General features: G+C 44.9%; 1 protein-coding gene across 3 annotated transcripts in view; it reads right to left on the bottom strand.

The window, feature by feature from the left end:
- CCDC38 (coiled-coil domain containing 38) overlaps positions 1 to 20,323 on the bottom strand; it is a 66,833-nt gene extending 46,510 nt beyond the window's left edge. Inside the window, exons 1-5 of one of the 3 annotated variants that reach the window (XM_062203095.1) lie at positions 20,255 to 20,323; positions 18,178 to 18,337; positions 5,110 to 5,163; positions 4,357 to 4,457; positions 1,373 to 1,538 (exon numbers count right to left, since the gene is read on the bottom strand). In XM_062203095.1, coding sequence (XP_062059079.1) covers positions 1,373 to 1,538; positions 4,357 to 4,457; positions 5,110 to 5,149 — 307 coding nt within the window. In that variant the 5' untranslated portion in view covers positions 5,150 to 5,163; positions 18,178 to 18,337; positions 20,255 to 20,323. Of the gene's footprint in view, positions 1 to 1,372; positions 1,539 to 4,356; positions 4,458 to 5,109; positions 5,164 to 18,177; positions 18,493 to 19,808; positions 19,867 to 20,254 lie in introns of those variants that run through there. The other 2 variants (XM_062203096.1, XM_062203094.1) reach the window with 2 other exon arrangements.
- Between the last annotated feature and the right edge of the window lie 11 nt (positions 20,324 to 20,334).

The raw sequence follows: 20,334 nt of genomic DNA, 5'->3' as shown, positions 1-20,334 counted from the left end.
GAGGTGAAGTGTGAGACACAAGACTGAACTGAGATTTATCCTAGAACTTGTAGAGCAGCCTCTTCGTCCACCTTGACGCCTATCATTTGCTACTGTTTCGTACAGTTACAATATTTATATGTATTTATACTCTTCTCAGTAAGTCAACATGGCTCTTTTTCTACATTAAGTTGCTGAATCCAAAGTCCTTTCCCAACTGTTTTGTTGTTGTTGTTGCTGTTCTCTGAAGATTTTTTTTTTCATCATTTGTGAAAATACCTGAGCTTTTGGGAAGCCAGAGACGTTTTAAGTTACCACAGAAAATTCTGGGTACTTGATACATGGCCTTCCTTCCTTTAAATTTTTTGATTAAAAATTTGGAAATGATTCTGAGAAAAGATTGTAACGACTTCATCATTCTAGCGTTAATCACTTCTGCTTCATGAACTTCAAACCACTTGCTATCTCTTTTATAGGCTCTTCTTGATCTGAGAAGTAGTAAACACCCATTTGTGATGGCCAAATTGCCCTCCTTTATGGAGCAGTAACTGTTGCCTGTGGTACTTTAACAAGGGGCCATCAAAGGTCCTTAAAGCCAGGGTACAACAACAGCGGGCAAGCTCATTCCATTCTTAGCTTCCTGAATCTAGATACATGGGTTCTACAGCATTGATAATCAAAATCCCTCCGCCCTTCAAAAGTTTCTACAGTTCTTCATCTACAGCTGAGTATGAAATGGGGCAGTCATTGCCTTGATATTTTATCTGCCTTCCCAATGTTAACAGATTTTTTAAATATTTATTTATTTGAAAGGCGGAGAGAGACATACAAGTGCACACACACCGAGAGCGAGCGAGCAAGCAAGCAAGCGAGAGAGCGCCTCTATCCACTGGTTCACTCCTCAAATAGCCACAACATCCCGGGCTGGGCCAGGCCAAAGCCAGGAGCCTGAACTCCATCCGAGCCTCTCATATGCATGGCAGGGGCCCAGGGACTTGGGCCATCCTCTGTTGCTTTCCCAGGCCATAGCAGGGAGCTGGATTGGAAGCAAGAGGAGCCAGCGCTCCGATACAGGATGCCAGTGTCACAAACAGGCTTAACCCGCTCTGCTGCGACGCCAGTCCTCTGCCGACTTTAACATCGCAGTACTCGGCAGTGACCTCCTTCCTGCCAGCTGGGCAAAGCAGTCACAGTCTTTTGGGGGAAATCATGATCTCTTATTCAAGACAGACCTCCTCCCAACTCTCACACCCCGTCTGCACAGCCCTCCCTCACCTCTCTGAGACAGCACACACTTCTCGTTTTTCCCACGCCCAGACAACCTCTCGATTTTGCCATTAGTAAATATTCCAAACAATGTGCTTCAACAGAGTGTCATTTTGACTTGACTCACCTTCTGCCAATCTGAGAATCAGGGTGGGATCCAGTCCAAAATTTTCAAATGAGCTCCCACTTCTGTCTGAGTACAAACCTAGCTGGCCCAGGTGCGAGCGACTCTTCATTCGGGAGGAAAAAGTAGACTTCTGGTGGATTTTCATGTTCCGGCTCATAAGTTTTTCCTGCCCAAGTGGAAACATTTTAAAGGCTGTTTTTATTTTTTTTTAATTTTCTTAAACACCCACCCTACACACCAAACTCTATGTGAATGCCTCTTTTTTTTCCCCTAAGACAGGGATAGAGAATCTTTTTTCTTTAAGATGTATTTGTTTATTTGAAAGTTAGAGCTGCACAGAGAGGGAGAGACAGAAATTTTCCATCCGCTGATTGACTCCACCAATGGCAGCAATGGCCGGAGCTGGGCTGATCTGAAGCCAGGAGCTTCTTCTGGGTCTCTCATGTGGGTGCAGGGTCCTAAACACTTGAGCCATCTTCCACTGCTTTCCCAAGTGCATTAGCAGGGAGCTGGATCAAAAGTGGAGCAGCTGGGACTCAACCCAGTGCCCATAAGGGATGCTGGCACCTGCAGCAGCTTTACCAGCTATACCATGGTGCTGGCCCCAAAGGATTTTTAATATAATCAAGGAATATGATCTTAAAATAATGACCATTTGGGGCTTGTGCTATGGCACAACGGGTTAAGCCACCATCTGCAGTGTCGGCTCCCATATGGGTGCTGGTTTGAGTCCCGGCTACTCCACTTCTGATCCAGTTCCCTGCTAATAGCCTGGGAAAGTAGGAGAAGATGGCCCAAGTGCTTGGGCCTCTGCACTCACATGGGAGATCTGAAGGAAGCTCCAGGCTCCTGGCTTTAGCCTGGCCCAGCCCCAGCCATTGTGGCCATTTGGGGAGTGAACCCGCAGCTGGACGATTTCTGTCTCTCCATCTCTCTCCCTCTCTGTAACTCTTGCCTTTCAAATAAATAAGTAAATCTTTATTTTTTTTTAAAGAAAGTGACCATTTATAAAATTATCATTTGCAACAAAAGGTATAAACAGAGCTATCCCAAATTCTTTTAAGAATTATGTATGGTTTTTTTCTTGCTTTAAGAAGTTGAACAAAGGGGCCAGCACTGTGGTGCAGTGGGTAAAGCTTCTATCTGTAGTTCCGGCATCCCATAGAGATGCTGGTTTGAGTCCCGGGTGCTCCACTTTCAATACAGCTCCCTATTAATGGTTCTGGAAGAGCAGCAGCAGATGGCCCAAATCCTTGGGTCCCTGCACCCACGTGGTAGACCCAGAAGAAGCTTCTGTCTCTTGGTTTTGGCCTGGCCCAGATCTGGCCATTGCAGCCATTTGGGGAGTGAATTAGCAGATGGAAGACTTCTCTCTCCCTGCCTCTGCCTCTCTGTAACTCTGTCTTTCAAATAAATAAGTTTAAAAAAAAGTTAAAATATTTTTTAAAAAAAATATTTGAAAGTCAGAGTTACAGGGACAAAAGGGAAGGGGACAGAGTCTTCTAAGATGTGAACCGGGAAATACAAGGTGCAACATACAAGCGGTGAGATGAACTTTGCAAGGCACAGTGGGAAGCTGGCCTCATTGCTGATTTAGCTTCATTTGGAATAATTTTATTTGTTAAAATATGTACGTATGTATGTATGTATATATTCTAAGGGCAGAGTGTTGGAGAGAGGAAGAGAAAGAGAGGGATCCTTCCACATGCTGGTTCACTGCCCAAATGGCCACATCTGGGCCAGGATGAAGCTAGGACCCCAGCAATCCATCCAGGTCTCCCATGAAGGTGGCAGGGACTCAAGTACTTGAGCCATCATCTGCTGCCTCCCAGGCGCATTAGCAGGGAGATGGATTGGAAGTGGAACTCAAACTGGCATTCTGATACAGGATACCAGTAATGCAAGCAGCAGCTTATCCCACTGAGCCACCACACTGGCCCCATTCCCAATCGTTCTGAAAGGACACCCTTCCTCTACTTTGATCCTGTCATCCTTCTCCTGTTCTCCTCCCCAACACACACGTACATCATCGTAGCCACATCTGCTGGCAAATTCTGACTGCGTTCTGTTAAGTTAGAGGGATGTTATAATAACTATGTTATATTCTACACTTTACGTTTTTTATTCATTCATTTGAAAGGCAGAGAGAGAGAGAGAGAGACAAAAACATAACAGAGAGAAATAGAGAGAGAGATCTTCGATCTGCTGGTTCACTCCCCAACTACTCCAAACATTGGGGGCTGGATCATCCTGAAGCCAGGAACTCAGTCTAGGCTGGCAGGGGCCCAAGTGCTTCAGCAATGAACTGCTGCCTCCAAGGGTACCCATGAGCAGCAAACTGGACCTGAAGTGGAGGTGGGACTTGAACCCGGCCCTCTGATACAAGACATGGGCATCTCAACTGCTGTGCCAAATGCCCACACTAAGTTTTCCTCAAGACTCGCTCCTGTCATCTCAGTGAAGTCTTGACACACACCACCACCCTGCCACCCCCGCCCCCTCTTCTCACCACCAACCGCAGGTACACCTTCCTCTATACCTTCTGTGCAAGCCTCTACAATATGCTATCAACTCTAGGATGTCACTTCCTGTAAGATGTACTACTGTGGACAGCCAATGACGTACGTTGCACCACCTGTGTAAGCTAGAGCTAGAGTTCAGAAATGGAAAAACGTGGGTGTCAGATCAGTGCAGTAGTGCTTACTTCCTGGTCATACTGCCTTACAGTGGAGCATGCGTCTCGCTCCATTAGGTGGCGACCTTAGCAGGTCCCCATCGAGTTCTGGATGCTGTTCTTTCGTTAAGGGTCACATGGTTTCCCTATCACATGGGGAGGGGGACGTCCAACACATGTGTCTATATCTACGTACATAGAATGTCAACATCTGACTCCATGCTTTAACCCAGCAAAGTTCTTAAATGCAATGGATAACAAGATACGAAGCTAGCAATAACTGGGATTGGGATTTTGAACAAAACCTTACCTTTTTCCTTGCTGCCATTTCATTTTCTTTGAAAAAAAAGATGTCTTTGAAAAAGACCTTGTAAGGCCTGTCCTTTTTGATTGTGTCATTGTTTATGTTATCTGTGAAAAAAACAAAGACAGGCAGACCTCTATCATTCCTCTACTAGCCAGAGCACCACGGCTCTTGCCAGCCAGGGCAAAGTGAGAGGGCTCTCCCAGGGGTCTCTGAGAAGGTGAGGTTCGGGCAGCTCATCTCCCCAGCTACAGGCTGAGACACACGGCCTGGATCTCCCAGGCAGGAGCACTGCTCCTCCTTCTGTGTCCCATGGCCCTGAGCCCAGCACTTGATGCCTCGTGGTGGCCAAGTCCACCACATGAGGAGACCTTGAGAACAGCGCACTGTATTTTGCGATGTGGTTTCTTCCCACCATTGCACACACCCCCGCCATCACCCTTAATCCCTCTTTTCCGTCTAACAGACACAGTCACCACCCTGAACAAGAGCCTCAGCCCAGACTAGCGCCTTACAAATGAATTCAAAACTACTCCAGAGGATGTGGAGAAACCGGGCCCTCATTCACTGCTGGCAGGAACGTCCATGGATCAGCCACTCCGAGCAGCACTCTGGCAGCGACTCGGAGCAGCGCAGGGCCGCTGGCAGGACGCAACCTTCTCAGCAGCTGGGTTGTGTAGCACTCTCCTCTACCTCCTCAATCCGCCACAAAGCCCAACCACGCGAAGCACAAAGCACAAACTCGAGGTTTCTTTTTACCTTCAGGATTCAGCGATGTCGGCAAAAAGTCTGACGTCATTTTGTCTCCTGGCCCTGTCCGAAGAAAAGGACACACACTTTTAAAAAAATTCTACAAACACTGCACCAGGAGGCTACATTCAGTCACCAGTGGCTCTCCTCAGTGGCCTCGCTGGTGTTTCCGAGCAGTGCCCATGCAAACGCTTTGCCTCAGCAATTCCACTTCTAGGAACTTATCCCAAGAAGATCATCAGCCAAGCGGCCAATCAGTACATATGGTCAAGCTGGTCCAGTGTCACTTAATACAACAGGGACTCGACAAGGAACTATGGTACGCCTCTGCAATGCATTGCTGTGTGGCCCCTTGAAATAGTGCTGTAGGCAGGGGCTGGGGAGTCAGGGCCTAGTGGTTAAGACGCCCGTCTCCCACACTGCAGTACCTGCGGCCAAGCTGGCAGGCTTTCAAATAGTTTGTGGATATCTTAGTTTCTTTTCTTTTTTTTTCTTTTTTTTTTTTTTTTGACAGGCAGAGTAGATAGTGAGAGAGAGACAGACAGAGAGAAAGGTCTTCCTTTTTGCCGTTGGTTCACCCTCCAATGGCTGCTGCGGCCAGTGCATCTCGCTGATCCGAAGCCAGGAGCCAGGTGCTTCTCCTGGTCTCCCGTGTAGGTGCAGGGCCCAAGCACTTGGGCCATCCTCCACTGCCTTCCCGGGCCACAGCAGAGAGCTGGTCTGGAAGAGGGGCAACCGGGATAGAATCCAGTGTTGTGGATATCTTTTCTGGGAATTTTGTTGGGATTCTACTGAATGCATAGATCAAGTTAGAAAAAACTGTCATATTAACAATGTCGGGGAGAGGAAAGATGGCGGGACAGCGACAGGGAGGTCTTCTCTAAGCTCTGCAAGGTTGGAAAAGTGGAGAAGTTGCACTCTCAGGGAAACATTTACGGGAGAAACTGCAGCAAACGATCTTGCGAAAGCAGCCTGGATATGCAGTGAGTATGGACCACGGAGCAGGAACACAGCAACAAAAGAGCCAGTAGCCCAGGATCGCAAGGTGAGGTCAGACTGCACCAGCCCATGCTACTGTTCCTACGGCTGGACGGAGAGCCTAGTAGATGACACGGGTTTGGGTCCAGCCTGGAACCCTCAGGGGAGCTGGGTGACTGCTTACCCAGAGTGGGGGAAGGAGGCAGCACGCCTCTCCCTCCCCTACTTCTCCCTCCAAGCCAGTGCCCTGCAGCTAACTAGCTGGGAGAAAGCTGGCACCATTTCAGACATGAACAGGAGCAGCCCCACCTTCTCCCGGTGCACCCAGCAGCTAGTGAGGGCTCTTGGTAGGGGCAACCACAGCAGTTCAAATTAAGGGGGACGGGGGCTGCGGCTGTACCCACCCTACAATGGGCAGGGAAGGGGAGCCGTCCCCTCCTAAGGGAAGTGCTGGCCGCAGAGACTCTTGTACCCGTCCTGCACAATTCTGAAAGCAGTAGGGCCGGCGGGAATTGTGCCTGCTTGCAACCCAAGGATTCCACAGGGGGAAAAAAAAATCTTGTTCACCCCTCCCCACGCTGACCACACCAACCCTGGGATTCCTAAAGAGCTCCGGGCCAGCCACACCCCCAACCATTTCCCAGGGGTGGCCAACCCACCTCAAGGCTCCACAGAAGCCAACAGACTCCCAAAGAGTTCCCCACGGACTTTGGGTCTGGCAAGGGGCTCAGACTCAATCCACCTTGGGTGGAACACATATAGATAGTGGCTCTGGGAACCCCTCGGCCTCTCTGTGGACAGGATAGCCTAGTGGGATGGAGTGGATGCTCTTGTGTTCCTTATTTGTGGGAGCCCTAGATGCTGAGCCTGTGCAAACACTGTGACTGCATGAGAGGTGGCAGGGTGTAGCTGGGGTTCTGGGCAAGCTCTGGGTGCAGAGCCACACTCTCAGAACTGCTTGGTTGCGGTGGAGGGGGAGGGTGGTGCTCACTGCAGCTGGAACATTGCGTGCAAGGGGCTCCGCACAGATAACTCATGCAGATGAGTGTTGAACACATTGGGGACTAATATCCAGGCATTCATTGCTCAGCTTAAAGGAGAGGAAGGGAGGGAGCAGATGTGACCACCTCTCCCCTCCCCCCCCAATTCTCAGAATAAGAGGAGAGCTACCACCCCCAACTCGGGTGATATCCTGGATACTCCCTTCACCCCAGAGCACTGAGCAGAGCTCCCTGACCACACCCAGCACTTGCTTCTGCTATTCACTGAAAGAGCCGACACTCCAATGAGCCACGGAGGCACAGTACAAAGATAAAAGCCATCATAGGGGGGAACAAGCCAAAGAACCAACAACTATCTCCACAAACACCAAAAACTAAACACAGCAATCCAAAAAGCAAAAATAAAGTCAACATGATGCCTCCAAAGGAACATAACATTTCAATACTAGAATGCAAAGATGACGATATCGATGAAATGCCAGAAACAGAGCTGAAAAGACGAATCATAAGAACACCCAGAGGCAAATCTATGAACTAAAGAAAACCATATGTGACATGAATGAAAATTTATCCCATGAAATTAAGATTTTAAAGAGAAACCAAAATGGAATATTAGAAATGAAAAACTCAATATATCAAATAAAAAATACAGTCAAAGCCTTAACAGCAGACTCGGCAAGGCAGAAGAAAGGATGTCCAAACTAGAATATAAATGCTTGGAAATCCAACAGTCAGACCAAAAACAAGGAGAAATTAGAAAACTAAAAAATACTGTTGGGAATCTACAGGATACTATCAAATGACCCTACATGTAGGTCCTAGGAGTATTTGAAGGCATGGAAAGACATAAAGGATTAGAAGGCCTTCTTAGTGAAATAACAGAAAACTTCCCTAATTTGGAGTAAGAAAGGGACATCCAAGTACAGGAAGCACATAGAACTCCTAACAGATATGACCAGAAAAGATCTTCACCACAATGCATTGTAGTCAACTCTCCACAGTAGAACATAAAGAGAATATTCTAAAATGTACACAGGAGAAATGCCAGATTACTTTCAAAGGATCTCCAATTGGACTCAGAGTTGACTTCTCATCAGAAACCCTATAGGATCGCCTAGCAGAGAATGACAAGATACACTTCAAATCTTAAGAGGAAAAAAAACTGTCAATCCAGAATACTGTACCCCACAAAGTTCTCATTTATGAATGAAGGTGAAATAAACATCTTCCATGACAAAAAAAAAATGGAAAGAATTTGTTACCACTCATCCAGCCTTACAAAAAATACTTAAGGATGTGCTACACACAAAACCACAGAAACAGGATGACCACTATTAAAAAAGATGATGGCATTAAATCTCTCAGTAAAAATATAAAGCAAACCCAAAATAAAAAAAAAATTGGAATATTAATGGGAAAATGGCAGGGAAAAGTCATTACTTATCTATTGTCACCTTGAATGTAAATGGCCTCAACTATCCAGTTAAAAGACACAGACTGGATGAATGGATTAAAAAATAAAATGCATCTATCTGCTGCCTACAAGAAACATCTCACCAATGACTGAAAGTGATAGGATGGAAATAGATATTCCATGCCAACAAAAAACAAAAGGAGCTGGTGTAGCCATCTTAATATCAGACAAAATAGACTTTAACACAAAAACTGTTAAAAGAGACAAAGAAGGGCACTATGTGATGATTAAGAGAACAATTCAGCAGGAAGATGTGACTATTATAAATGTATATGCACCTAATTACAGGGGACCTGGCTATTTAAAAGAAATGTTAATGGATCTAAAATGAGACTCAAACAATAATGGGGGACTTCAATACCCCACTTTCAGCAATAGGCAGATCAACCAGACAGAAAATCAGCAAGGAAACAGAGTTAATCAACAATATAGACCAAATGGACTTAACAGATATCTACAGAGCTTTCCATCCCACAGCCACAGAATACACTTTCTTCTCAGCAGTGCATGGAACTTTCTCTAGGAGTGACCACATGCTAGGTCATAAATCAAGTATCAGCAAATTAAAAAAAAAAATCACAATCACACCATGCCTCTTCTCTGACCACAATGGAATGAAGTTGGTAATCAACAACACAGGAATCTCCATAACATATGCAAATACATGGAGAATGAACAACATGCTCATGAACAAACAGTGGGTCACTGAAGAAATCAAAAGACAAACCAAAAAATTTCCGTAAACAAAGGAAGACGACAATACAACATACCAAAGCTTATGGGATACAGTAAAAGAAATGTTCAAGTTCATAGTAACTGGTGCCTACACCAAGACACTGGAATGACACCAAACAAATGAGCTATCAGTGTTTTTCTAGGTCCTTGAGATGCAACAGCAAACCAAACCCAAAACTAGTAAGAGAAAGGATATAATTAAATCAGAGAACAAATAAACAAAATCAAAACAAAAAAAATATATGAGATCAGCAAAATGAAGATCTGGTTTTTTGAAAAAACAAAATTGACACACCATTGGCCCAATTAACCAAAAAAAGAAGATAGAAGACCCAAATCAAAAATCAATAAAATTAGGCCGGCGCCGTGGCTCAACAGGCTAATCCTCCGCCTTGCGGCGCCGGCACACCGGGTTCTAGTCCCGGTTGGGGCACCGATCCTGTCCCGGTTGCCCCTCTTCCAGGCCAGCTCTCTGCTGTGGCCAGGGAGTGCAGTGGAGGATGGCCCAAGTGTTTGGGCTCTGCACCCCATGGGAGACCAGGAGAAGCACCTGGCTCCTGCCATCGGAACAGCGCGGTGCGCCGGCCGCAGCGCGCTACCGCGGCGGCCATTAGAGGGTGAATCAACGGCAAAGGAAGACCTTTCTCTCTGTCTCTCTCTCTCACTGTCCACTCTGCCTGTCAAAAAAAAAAATCAATAAAATTAGAGATGAAAAAGGAAATTAACAGACACCACAGAAATAAAAAGAGTCATCTGAAATTACTACAAAGAGCTGTATGCCAACAAATTGGGAATTGGGAAACATGTAAGAAATGGATAGATTCCTGGAAACGTACTACCTACCTAAAATGAGTCTTGAAGACATAGAAAAAAAATCAGAAATAGAGACCCTCCAAACAAAGAAAAGCCCAGGACTGGATAGCTTCACAGCTGAATTCTAGAAGCCATTTAAAGAAGAACTAACTACAATGCTTCTCAAGCTATTCACAATTGAAAGGGAGGGAATCTTCCCAAATTCTATGAAGGTACCATCACCTTAATTCCTAAACCTGAAAAAGATATAATAGAGAAAGAAAACTACAGACCAATTTCCCTGATGAACACAGATGCAAAAAGCCTCATGAAAATACTAGCCAATCGAATCAAACAGCACATCAGAAAGATCACTCACCCATAGCAAGAGAGATGTATTCCTGGTATGCAAAGATGGTTCAACATTCACAAATCAATGTGATACATCCATTAACAAATTGAAGAACAAAAACCATATGATTATCTCAATAGATGAAGAGAAAGCATTTGACAAATACAACAACCTTTCATGATGAAAACTCTAAGCAAACTGGGAATATAAGGAACATTTCTCAGCACAATCAAGGCAATTTATGATAAATCCACAGCCAGCATCCTATTAAATGGGGAAAAGTTGGAAGCATTCCCACTTATATCCAGAACCAGACAAAGATGCCCACTCTCACCCACTGCTATTCAATATAGTCCTGGAAGTTTTAGCCAGAGCCATCAGGCAAGAAAAAGAAATCAAAGGGATGTAAATAGGCAAGGAAGAAGTCAAAATATCCCTATTTGCAGATGAAATGATTCTATATATAGGAGATCCAAAAGAATCCTCCAAGAGACTATTAGAACTCATAGAAGAGTTTGGTAAAGTAGCAGGATATAAAATCAATACACAAAAATCAACAGCCTTTGTATACACAGACAATGCTATGGCTGAAAGAGAACCTCTAAGATCAATCCCATTCATAATTGCTACCAAAAAAATCCAATACCTTGGAATAAATTTAACCAAGGACGTCAAAGATCTCTACAATGAGAATTACAAAACATTAAAGAAAGAAATAGAAGAAGATACCGAAAAAATGGAAAAATCTTCCATGTTGAATCTAAAGATTCAATGAGATTCCAGTCAAAATACCAAAGACATTCTTCTCAGATAGATATAGAAAAAATGATGCTGAAATTCATATGGAGGAACATGAGACCTCAAATAGCTAAAGCAATCTTATACAACAGAAACAAAGCCAGAGGCATCACAATACCAGATTTCAAGACATACTACAAGGCAGTTATGATCAAAATATCCTGGTACTGGTACAAAAACAGATGGATAGACCAGTGGAACAGAATAGAAGTGCCAGAAATCAACTCAAGCATCTACAACTTATATTTGACCAAAGGGCTAAAACCAATCCCTGGAGCAAGGGCAGTCTCTTCAACAAATGGTGCTGGAAAAACTGGATTTCCACATGCAAAAGTATAAAGCAAGACCTCTCTACCTTGCACCTTATACAAAAATCCACTCAAAATAGATTAGCCATCTAAATCTATGACCTGACACCTTCAAATTATTAAAGAACATTGAGAAAACCCTGCAAGACATTGGCACAGAAAAGACCTCAGAGGCATAGGAAGTCTAAGCCAAAAATTAACAAATGGGATTACATCAAATTGAGAAGTTTCTGTACTGCAAAAGAAACACTCAGGAAAGTCAAGAGGCAACCGACAGAATGGGAAAAATTATTTGCAAACTATGCAGCTGATAAAGAATAATAACCAGAATATAAAAAGAGATCAACAAATTCAACAACAACAAAACAAACCCAGTTAAGAAATGGGCAAAAGACTTAAGCAGACATTTTTCAAAAGAGGAAATCCAAATGGCCCACAGACACATGAAAAAATGTTCAGCATCACTAGCTGTCAGGGAAAAGCAAATCAAAATCACAATAAGGTTTCACCTCACCTCAGTCAAAATGGCTTTCATACAGAAACAAACAAATGCTGGCAAGGATGTGGGGGGAAAGGTATTCTAATCCACTGTTGGTGGGAATTTAAGCTGGTAAAGCCACTGTGGAAGACAGTATGGAGATACCTCATAATGGAAACATCTCAGAAATCTGAATATAGTCCTATCATATGACCCAGCCATGCCACTCCTGGGAATTTACCCAAGGGACATGAAATCAGTACATAAGAGAGTTATCTGCACCCCCATGTTTATTGCTGCTTAATTCACAATAGCTAAGGCATAGAATCAACCTAAATGCCCATCAACTGAAGACTGGATAAATAAATTATGGGATATGTACACTATGGAATACTACACAGCAGTTAAAAACAAAATAAAATCTGGTCATTTGCAACAAAACAGTTGAATCTGGAAAACATTATACTCAGTATAATAAGCCAGTCCCAAATGGACAAATACCATATGTTCTCCCTGATAAGTGAGAATAGAGCACCTAAAACAAAATCTGTACAAGTCAAATTGACACTCTGAGAAGCTATGACTTGAGCTGCCCTTGTCTTGACTGTCCAAGGAACAGTTTTTTTTCTTCATAATATTTGTTGAACTCTTAACATAGAGTTGATCATACGTGTATAAAGTCAACTGAGGATGGATCTCAGTAAAAAATGAAAGTGGAATAAGAGAGAAGGAAGTTTGTAACTGTAAAGCTGTATAGCTCTGCACACATCCCTACAGATTTACTTCTAAGGATACAGTTTAAAAACTTATCATGGACCCTAAATACCATTAAGTTAGGTGGTAAAAATGCCATCTTAAGTGTTAAAGTGAATGTACAGATAGGATTAAGTGATAAAGTGATCATACAAAGATCAACTGTCTGATAATAACAATAAATAGAATTAAAAAGGAGAGAATGTTCCAACATGGGAAGCAGTTCACACAGCAGACTCATAGAATGACAATCATTTAAAGTAATGCTCTGACATCAGAATCCTGGTCTGGCTGAAAAGCCTGTGAGAGCATTTCAGGCTTGGAAAGCCAAGAGACTGTGGCAAAAAATGTTCTACATGAAGGATCTCTATGAGTAAGACCCCAGCAGAAAGGAGCGGCCATCAAAGAAGGGTGTACTTTTCTCTAACAGGAGAAGAGAACTTCTACTTTGCTGATGGCCCTTCTAAATACTGACAGTTTGTAGACTCAAAGGCTTCCATACCTAGGCAGCTCATGTCAAGAGCATCAGGTGATCACTGACGTCATACATAAGCGTGTTAACTGTTAAATTAACGACAGGAGTCACTGTGTAGTAACTCCTCATGCAGGATCTCTGTCCTTAATGAGTTGTATTATGAAAGTTAACTGTAAAACTAGTTCTCAAACAGTTTGTGTGTGTGCGTGTGTGAAAACTGTTGAAATCTTTACTTAATATAGAGTTGGTCTTCTGTGTACAAAGCCAATTGAAAATGAATCTCAGTGGAGAATGGGACTGGGAAGGGGAGAGGGAGGATGAGGAGAGGTGGGAGTGCTGGTGGAAGGATGGGTATAGTGGGTATAACTCTGTTCCAAGGCCAGAACTGTGGTATAGCAGATAAAACCACCTACAGTGCTGGCATCCCATATGGGCACCAGTTCGAGTCCTGGCTGCTCCACTTCCAATCCAGCTCCCTGTTACGGCCTGGGAAAGCAGTAAGATGGCCCAAGTCCTTGGGCCCCTGCACCCATGCAGGAGACCTGGAAGAAGTTCCTGGCTCCTGGCTTCAGAGCAGCATGGCACCATTTGTTGCGACTATCTGGGGAGTAAACAAGCAGATGGAGGATCTCTCTCTCTCTCTCTCTGCCTCTGCCTCTCAAATAAATAATTTTTTTTTTAAAAAAAGAGTAACTATATTCCTAAAGTTGTATTTATGAAAGTTGTATTCCTTAAAAAACAAACAAAAAAGAAATTATAGGATATGTACTCCATGGAATACTACACAGCACTAAAGAAAAAATCTGGTCATTTGCAACAAAATGGATGAAACTGGAAAACATCATACTTAGTGAAATAAGCCAGTCTCAAAAGGACAAATGCCGTATCTTCTCCCTGTTCTGTGATAATATAGCATCTAAAAGGCAACCCATAGAAATTAAATTGTCACTTTGAGAAGCAATGACTTTGAATAGCCCTTGTCTTGACTATTGAGGAACATTTTTTCTTTTGTCCTAATCATTGAACTCTGCTTAACATAGAGCTAACCATACGTGTATCAAGTTAACTGAAAATAGATCTTACAAAAAAAATAAGAGAATAAGAGAGGGAAGAGGAAGAGGGGGTGGGAGTCGGGGGAAGAACAGATATTGTGGGAAGAATTACCATGAACCTAAAGTTGTAACTGTGAAATGTATGAAGTTTGTAATTGTAAAGCAGTATAGTTCTGCATATATTTCTACAGACTTACTTCTAAGAGTACAGTTTTAAAAGGTGCCATAGGACCCCCAAATCCCCTTAAGCAGGGTGATAAAAATAGTATTCCAATGTTATAGAGGTCATACAGATAGGATTAAGTGTTAAAATGATCATATAAATAGGACCAAGTGTTCAGTTATAACAGATAGAATTAAAAAAGAATGAATGCTCCAACATGGAAAGCAGTCCACACAGCAGACTCATAGAATGACAATTGCCTTGAGTAGCACTCTGATCTCAGAATCAGCCCTTAAGGCATTCTGGTCTGGCTGAAAAGCCCACAAGAGCATTTCAGGTGTGGAAAGCCAAGATACTGTGGCAAAAAATGTTCTACATGAAGGAGTTCTGTAGTTGAGACTCCAGTGGAAAGAAGTAGACATCAAAGAAGGATGCCCTTTTCTCTGAAGAGAGAACTTCTACTTTTCTTATGGCCTTGTCTAAATACTGATGGAATCTGTGGATTCAAAAAGCTCCCATAGCCTTGGCAGCTCATGTCAAGCACCTCAGGTGATCACTGACCCCATCCATAAGAGTGTTACTTGTTAAATAAACGGGAGTCACTGTGCACTAACTACCCATGCAGGACCTCTGTCCTCAAAGATTTGTATTATGAGAGTTAACAATAAAACTTGATCTCAAAGAATTACTTCGTTTTAATGTATTAAGTGGAGGATATTCTTATGTCTCCTAAGTGATAATCAAGTCTATGTGCCTGCAAAAGATGTATTATTCTTTGGTTCTTCTTTAAAGATAATTAAGCCCCTTAAAAAAACAAAAAAGCAAAATTACCTTAGAGATTACTTTGAACAGCCTTTGATGGACTGTTGAGAAATTTTTTTTCTTTCTGATACAAAGTGTTGAACTCTTTACCTAGAATACAGTTATCGTCTGTGTATAAAGTTAAATGAAAATAGATCTTAGTAAAAAACAAGACTGAGGCCGGCGCCGCGGCTCACTAGGCTAATCCTCCGCATTGTGGCGCTGGCACACCGGGTTCTAGTCCCGGTCAGGGCACCGGATTCTGTCTGGGTTGCCCCTCTTCCAGGCCAGCTCTCTGCTGTGGCCAGGGAGTGCAGTGGAGGATGGCCCAAGTGCTTGGGCTCTGCACCCCATGGGAGACCAGGAGAAGCACCTGGCTCCTGCCATCAGATCAGCGCGGTGCGCCGGCCACAGCACACCAACTGTGGCGGCCATTGGAGGGTGAACCAACAGCAAAAGGAAGACCTTTCTCTCTGTCTCTCTCTCTCTCTCACTGTCCACTCTGCCTGTCAAAAATTAAAAAACAAAAAAACAAAAAAACAAAAAAAAAACAAAAAAACAAGACTGAGAACAGGAGAGAGGAGTGGAGTACAGGTGGGAAGGCGGGTATGGTGTGAAGAGTTACTATATTCCTCAACTTGTATTTATGAAATATATGCAAATAAACTGATTAAAAACAATAATGTCTGTGCTGCTCCTGAATAGAGAACATCTCTGAATTTATATTTCTTTTTTAAAAACTTCTTTTGATTCCTCTGTGTTCCATGGTTTCCCGAGTGTTTATCTGCATGTATTTTGTTAGATTTGTATTCAGGGGGCCCGGCACTGTGGCATAGCAGGTAAAGCCGCCACCTGTGGTGCAGCATCCCATATGGGCACCAGTTTGAGTCCTGGCTGCTCCACTTCTGATCCAGCTCTCTGCTATGGCCTGGGAAAGCAGTAGAAGATGGCCCAAGTCCTTGGGCCCCTGCACCCATACAGGAGACCTGGAAGAAGCTCTTGGCTCCTGGATTCCTATCAGCTCAGCTCTGGCTGTTGCGGCCAATTGGGGAGTGAACCAGCAGACGGAAGATCCATCTCTCTCCGCCTCTCCTTCTCTCTGTGTGTAACTTGACTTTCAAATAAATAAAAATATCTTTAAAAAAAAAAAAGAAAAAAGATTTGTACTCAGGAACTTCAATATTCAACTGTGGTTGTAAATAATATTTCCTTGATTCTAATTATTGCTATAGATTACTGCTGATATAGAGGAAATCAATTAACATGTTAAAAAAATGTACAGTCCACACTCAGCCCCATGGTGAAGAGCCTGCTCACCTCTCTCATACTTTTGCCCCTTCAACTCTTCTATCTAAAGTCACCCCAGGGGCTGGCCAGAGCTATGGCGTAGCAGGTAAAACGGCCAGCTGCGTTGCCAGCATCCTATTTGGATACCCATTCAAGTCCCAGCTGCTCTGCTTCCAATTCAGCTCCCTGTCGGTACACCTGGGAAAGCAGCAGAGGATGGCCCAAGTCCTTGGGCCCCTGCACCCATGTAGGAGACCCAGGAGAAACTCCTGGTTTCAGATTTGGCTCCACTCCAGCCATTGCAGCCATATGGGTAGTGAACCTGTGGATGGGAGATATCTGTCTATACCTCTCTTTATAACTCTTTCAAATAAATAAATGTTTTAAGAAAAAGCGAGGGACAGTTTAACTGGATGCACAGCCACTCTGAAAATTCTTGCCTTAAACCAAATTCAGATCCAACTGTCAGTGGATGAAAAAGATAAAGAGCAGATTTTTAAGAGTCCAGGCTCTGGGGGGATTCAGGAAAGAGGAATGGGGTTTTGTAGGGCCCAACCCTAAAGTTCTAGGCCAACTCTAAAACACTAACACTCCCTGGTAGACATGGCTTTGAAAGCACTTGGAGAGCCTGCAGAATTGGCAAGAACGGAGATGGAACTGTCATCAACAGAAAAGGCAGTGGAGGAAGAAACCGTGGAGATGAGTAGGGAGGAGAGGGTCAGTTAGGAGTACGTTAAATTCGAGTCAGCCGAATCAGTCACAGGTGTAAAATATTCCACTCCTCCACGTGATTAACACACCAGTTAATGTAATTAATACTGTGTTCCTCTGACCTTTATGCAATTCCATGCCGTCACTGAGTCAGGGGCAGTGGGAATGCGCAAAGACCTTGGCGTTCTGCCTCTTGTTATCAGTGCTTTCTCTAAAACTGATCGATTTAAACTTAGTGCGCCTGGGATCCTTCTCTTGTCAAGCAGAGATAATAAGACCTTTCTTTCGGACTTGTTGCAATGTTCTAACACAGGTAATGTAGGCACAGGCCTGCTCACGGTGGGCTGATGGGCACACAATCCACTTACGCTTTCTTCAAAGCAGAGACACCTGCTCATCTGCTCTGCCTCCGGACCGACCCTCAGCCTCTGAAAAGAGGCACAACAGCCAGCCAGCTTTGGCTAAGGCTTCCTGAATCAAAGTTCTTGAAAACTGGCCATCTGCAAGCAACCTACCAGCTGTGTTAGTGCAAACTGGAAAACCTGGCCCACCCCCGTGCAGAGCCTGAACATTCCTTACTCTGGGGAAGTCGGGAAAGAGGAGTGGGGCTTTGAAAGGTACAAGTCTCAAGCCCTGGCCAACTCTAGAAACAGTAACTCTGCCGGCAAGACCTAGTGCCCCAAGCCGCCTGTGTTTGATTCTCACAACAACCCTCTCTGCGACCCAGTGAAAATGGGTCCTCAGATTCTTCTAACACAGGACAAAAACTTACACTCCTCTCCCAGGTCCTCTGGGACCCAGTGCCTTTCAGATTGCTCTCCCACCTCCTCTCCACCCACCTTAGACAAACACTAGGAAAGGCTGTGAACTGTGTCCTTGGATGGTGTGGAGAGAGCAGCGCTGGCAGTTTTCTGTTTACCTGAGAGCTCTGTCCTTGGCCTCCTGGATGGCCTTCCTCTTGGTTAGGTCAGCCGCAGAGCACAGCGTCCGCCAAATTACTTTCAGCTTGATCTCGAAGTCCCCACTGGCGTCAAACTAACTGTTCCCTGTTGACATTTTTGACTGCCCCTTTATGCAAACTGAAAGATAAATCAATAAGCGGAGGTCCAGAGGAAGGAAGATTGGGGACAGGTCAGCCACTGTGAGTCAGAGGACGGGAGCACTTTGCAAACTGAGATGAGCCACACAGACGTCGGGTATTCCAAGGCAACACTGGCCACCCTTCCGTCTTTGTAACTGCTCAACACGGACCGGGGAGGACAGACTCACCCTTACCCTTCCTGCAAACCTCTTGTTTGCAGGAGCTGCTCAGGGAACATCTAACTGGACTGTTAACCGGATGCACTCAGTGCACCCAAGGACATAAACGTCCATGAAGTAGCCTGAAAACTAACTCGCCAGGGCCTTGCAAGTTTTAAGAACATGGCTTACTCTGTGAAGTCAGAACCCCTGGCTGAAATCCTAGCCTTAGCTGACCAGCAAGACAAACAGGATTGAAATGAATAAGAACATCTAGTCTTTGTGTAGAGTGAGGCATTGGGCTAAATGACATATTTTATACTAAAGCTCAAACAAGTCCATCACGTAGAAACGTTTCTCCCCATGATGAAGCTGAGAAAACGAGGCTAAGTGAAGCAAATTACTGGATGTCAAACAGCTCATGAGTAACAGCTGGGATGAAAAGTTGAACCCCGAGGTTTCCTAATTTTCTATCATTTCAACCCATTCTTTTTACCTATAACTGCGAAATGCTACTAATGTCTACAACTTCAAAACGTTCACACATTAGCTGTCTTTAGCAGAATTTTATAAAATTCTACATCTCTACCAGTTAGGCACTTTTGTGTTTATTTCCTCTATTTCTACTTCTCATGTAGTAGTAAATATACCATATATATAATACACATGTAACACATATAATACATTACACCACTATGTACATATATGTATACACAACTGTATACAAAATGTTTGCCATGGTGTAGCTGGGCTGTGAGTAATATTTGGAATTTTTTTTCCCCTTTGAGTCTCTTTCATTCCCATTGCCTAACTCTTCCCAGTGTTTTCTTTCCCACCTGATTTTTCCCACAGGCTGTAATATGACATTAAATGTGATCATCTAAAGGTCTTTCTGTCCTCCGTTTTTAAACTGACTTCCTTTGCCATGTTGCGGTCTCGCAGCGTTACCTTGCCTTTACGGTGTACTACTGGTGCCCGCGTCTGGCTCCCATCTGACTGTGCAGTCCGCGGGGCAGGGAAAGTGCCTTTCCTGACTTTCTACGTTCCCCAAGACACGACGCTGCGCTTCTAACCCAAGTGTACTGGATTAGCCAAATAAGATAATCAAGAAATCAAACCAAAACCTGGTGCCCGCCGGTGTTTTCCCAGCCAATGATAGGCGGGAGACTCCAGAGAGGCCATCCTCCTTAAACAAACATCACCTGTCTCCAACCTGGGCCGCCAGTTGCGTGCGGACCCCCAACCCCAGGCCCTAGCCCCTAGCCCCTAGCCCAGACGCAGTTCGGGTCGGGTCGGACTCGGGCCTCGCACCTGTTCCACCTCCAGGCGTTTGGATCTGCAGTGTATCCCGCAGGAAGGCGTCACCCGACGGTCCGCAGAGCCACCAACTGAGGCTGCGGGCTCAGTGCTACCCGTCCCCGGGCCGGGTCACCTTCATCTTGGGGGCCGCCCGCCCGCCAGCCGGTCCGGGAGCGGCGCCGGTCAACCGCAGAGTGCGCGGCGCCCACCACCCCGCTTCGCGGTCGCGCGGACCCGAGCGCCGCCCCCGCGCCCACGCCCTCCCTCCCGCAATCCGCGGGCCCTGCAGAGAGCGAGCCCCTCTCCCCACCGTGTGCCCTCCCGCCGCCCTGACCCCAGGTTCGCGCCCCAGCCCTCCGCGACCCCCTCTCGCATGGCCGACGCAGCCATCTCCTCCGGTAGCCAGGCTACCGTTTCCTTATCTGAAACGTAGGGACCACAGGGCCTACTCCGTTTACCCTGAACGTGCAAAAAACGAGGGAGTGCCATGGCGAGGCCAGTTGCTAATTCTTGGACTTGTGGTTGCGGTGCCCGAGGG

This window comes from Lepus europaeus, chromosome 10 (genome assembly GCF_033115175.1).
Source record: "Lepus europaeus isolate LE1 chromosome 10, mLepTim1.pri, whole genome shotgun sequence".
Classification (NCBI taxonomy): Eukaryota; Metazoa; Chordata; class Mammalia; order Lagomorpha; family Leporidae; genus Lepus; species Lepus europaeus.
Note: the sequence above shows the minus strand (reverse complement) of the source record. Positions and strands in the feature narration are given on the sequence as shown.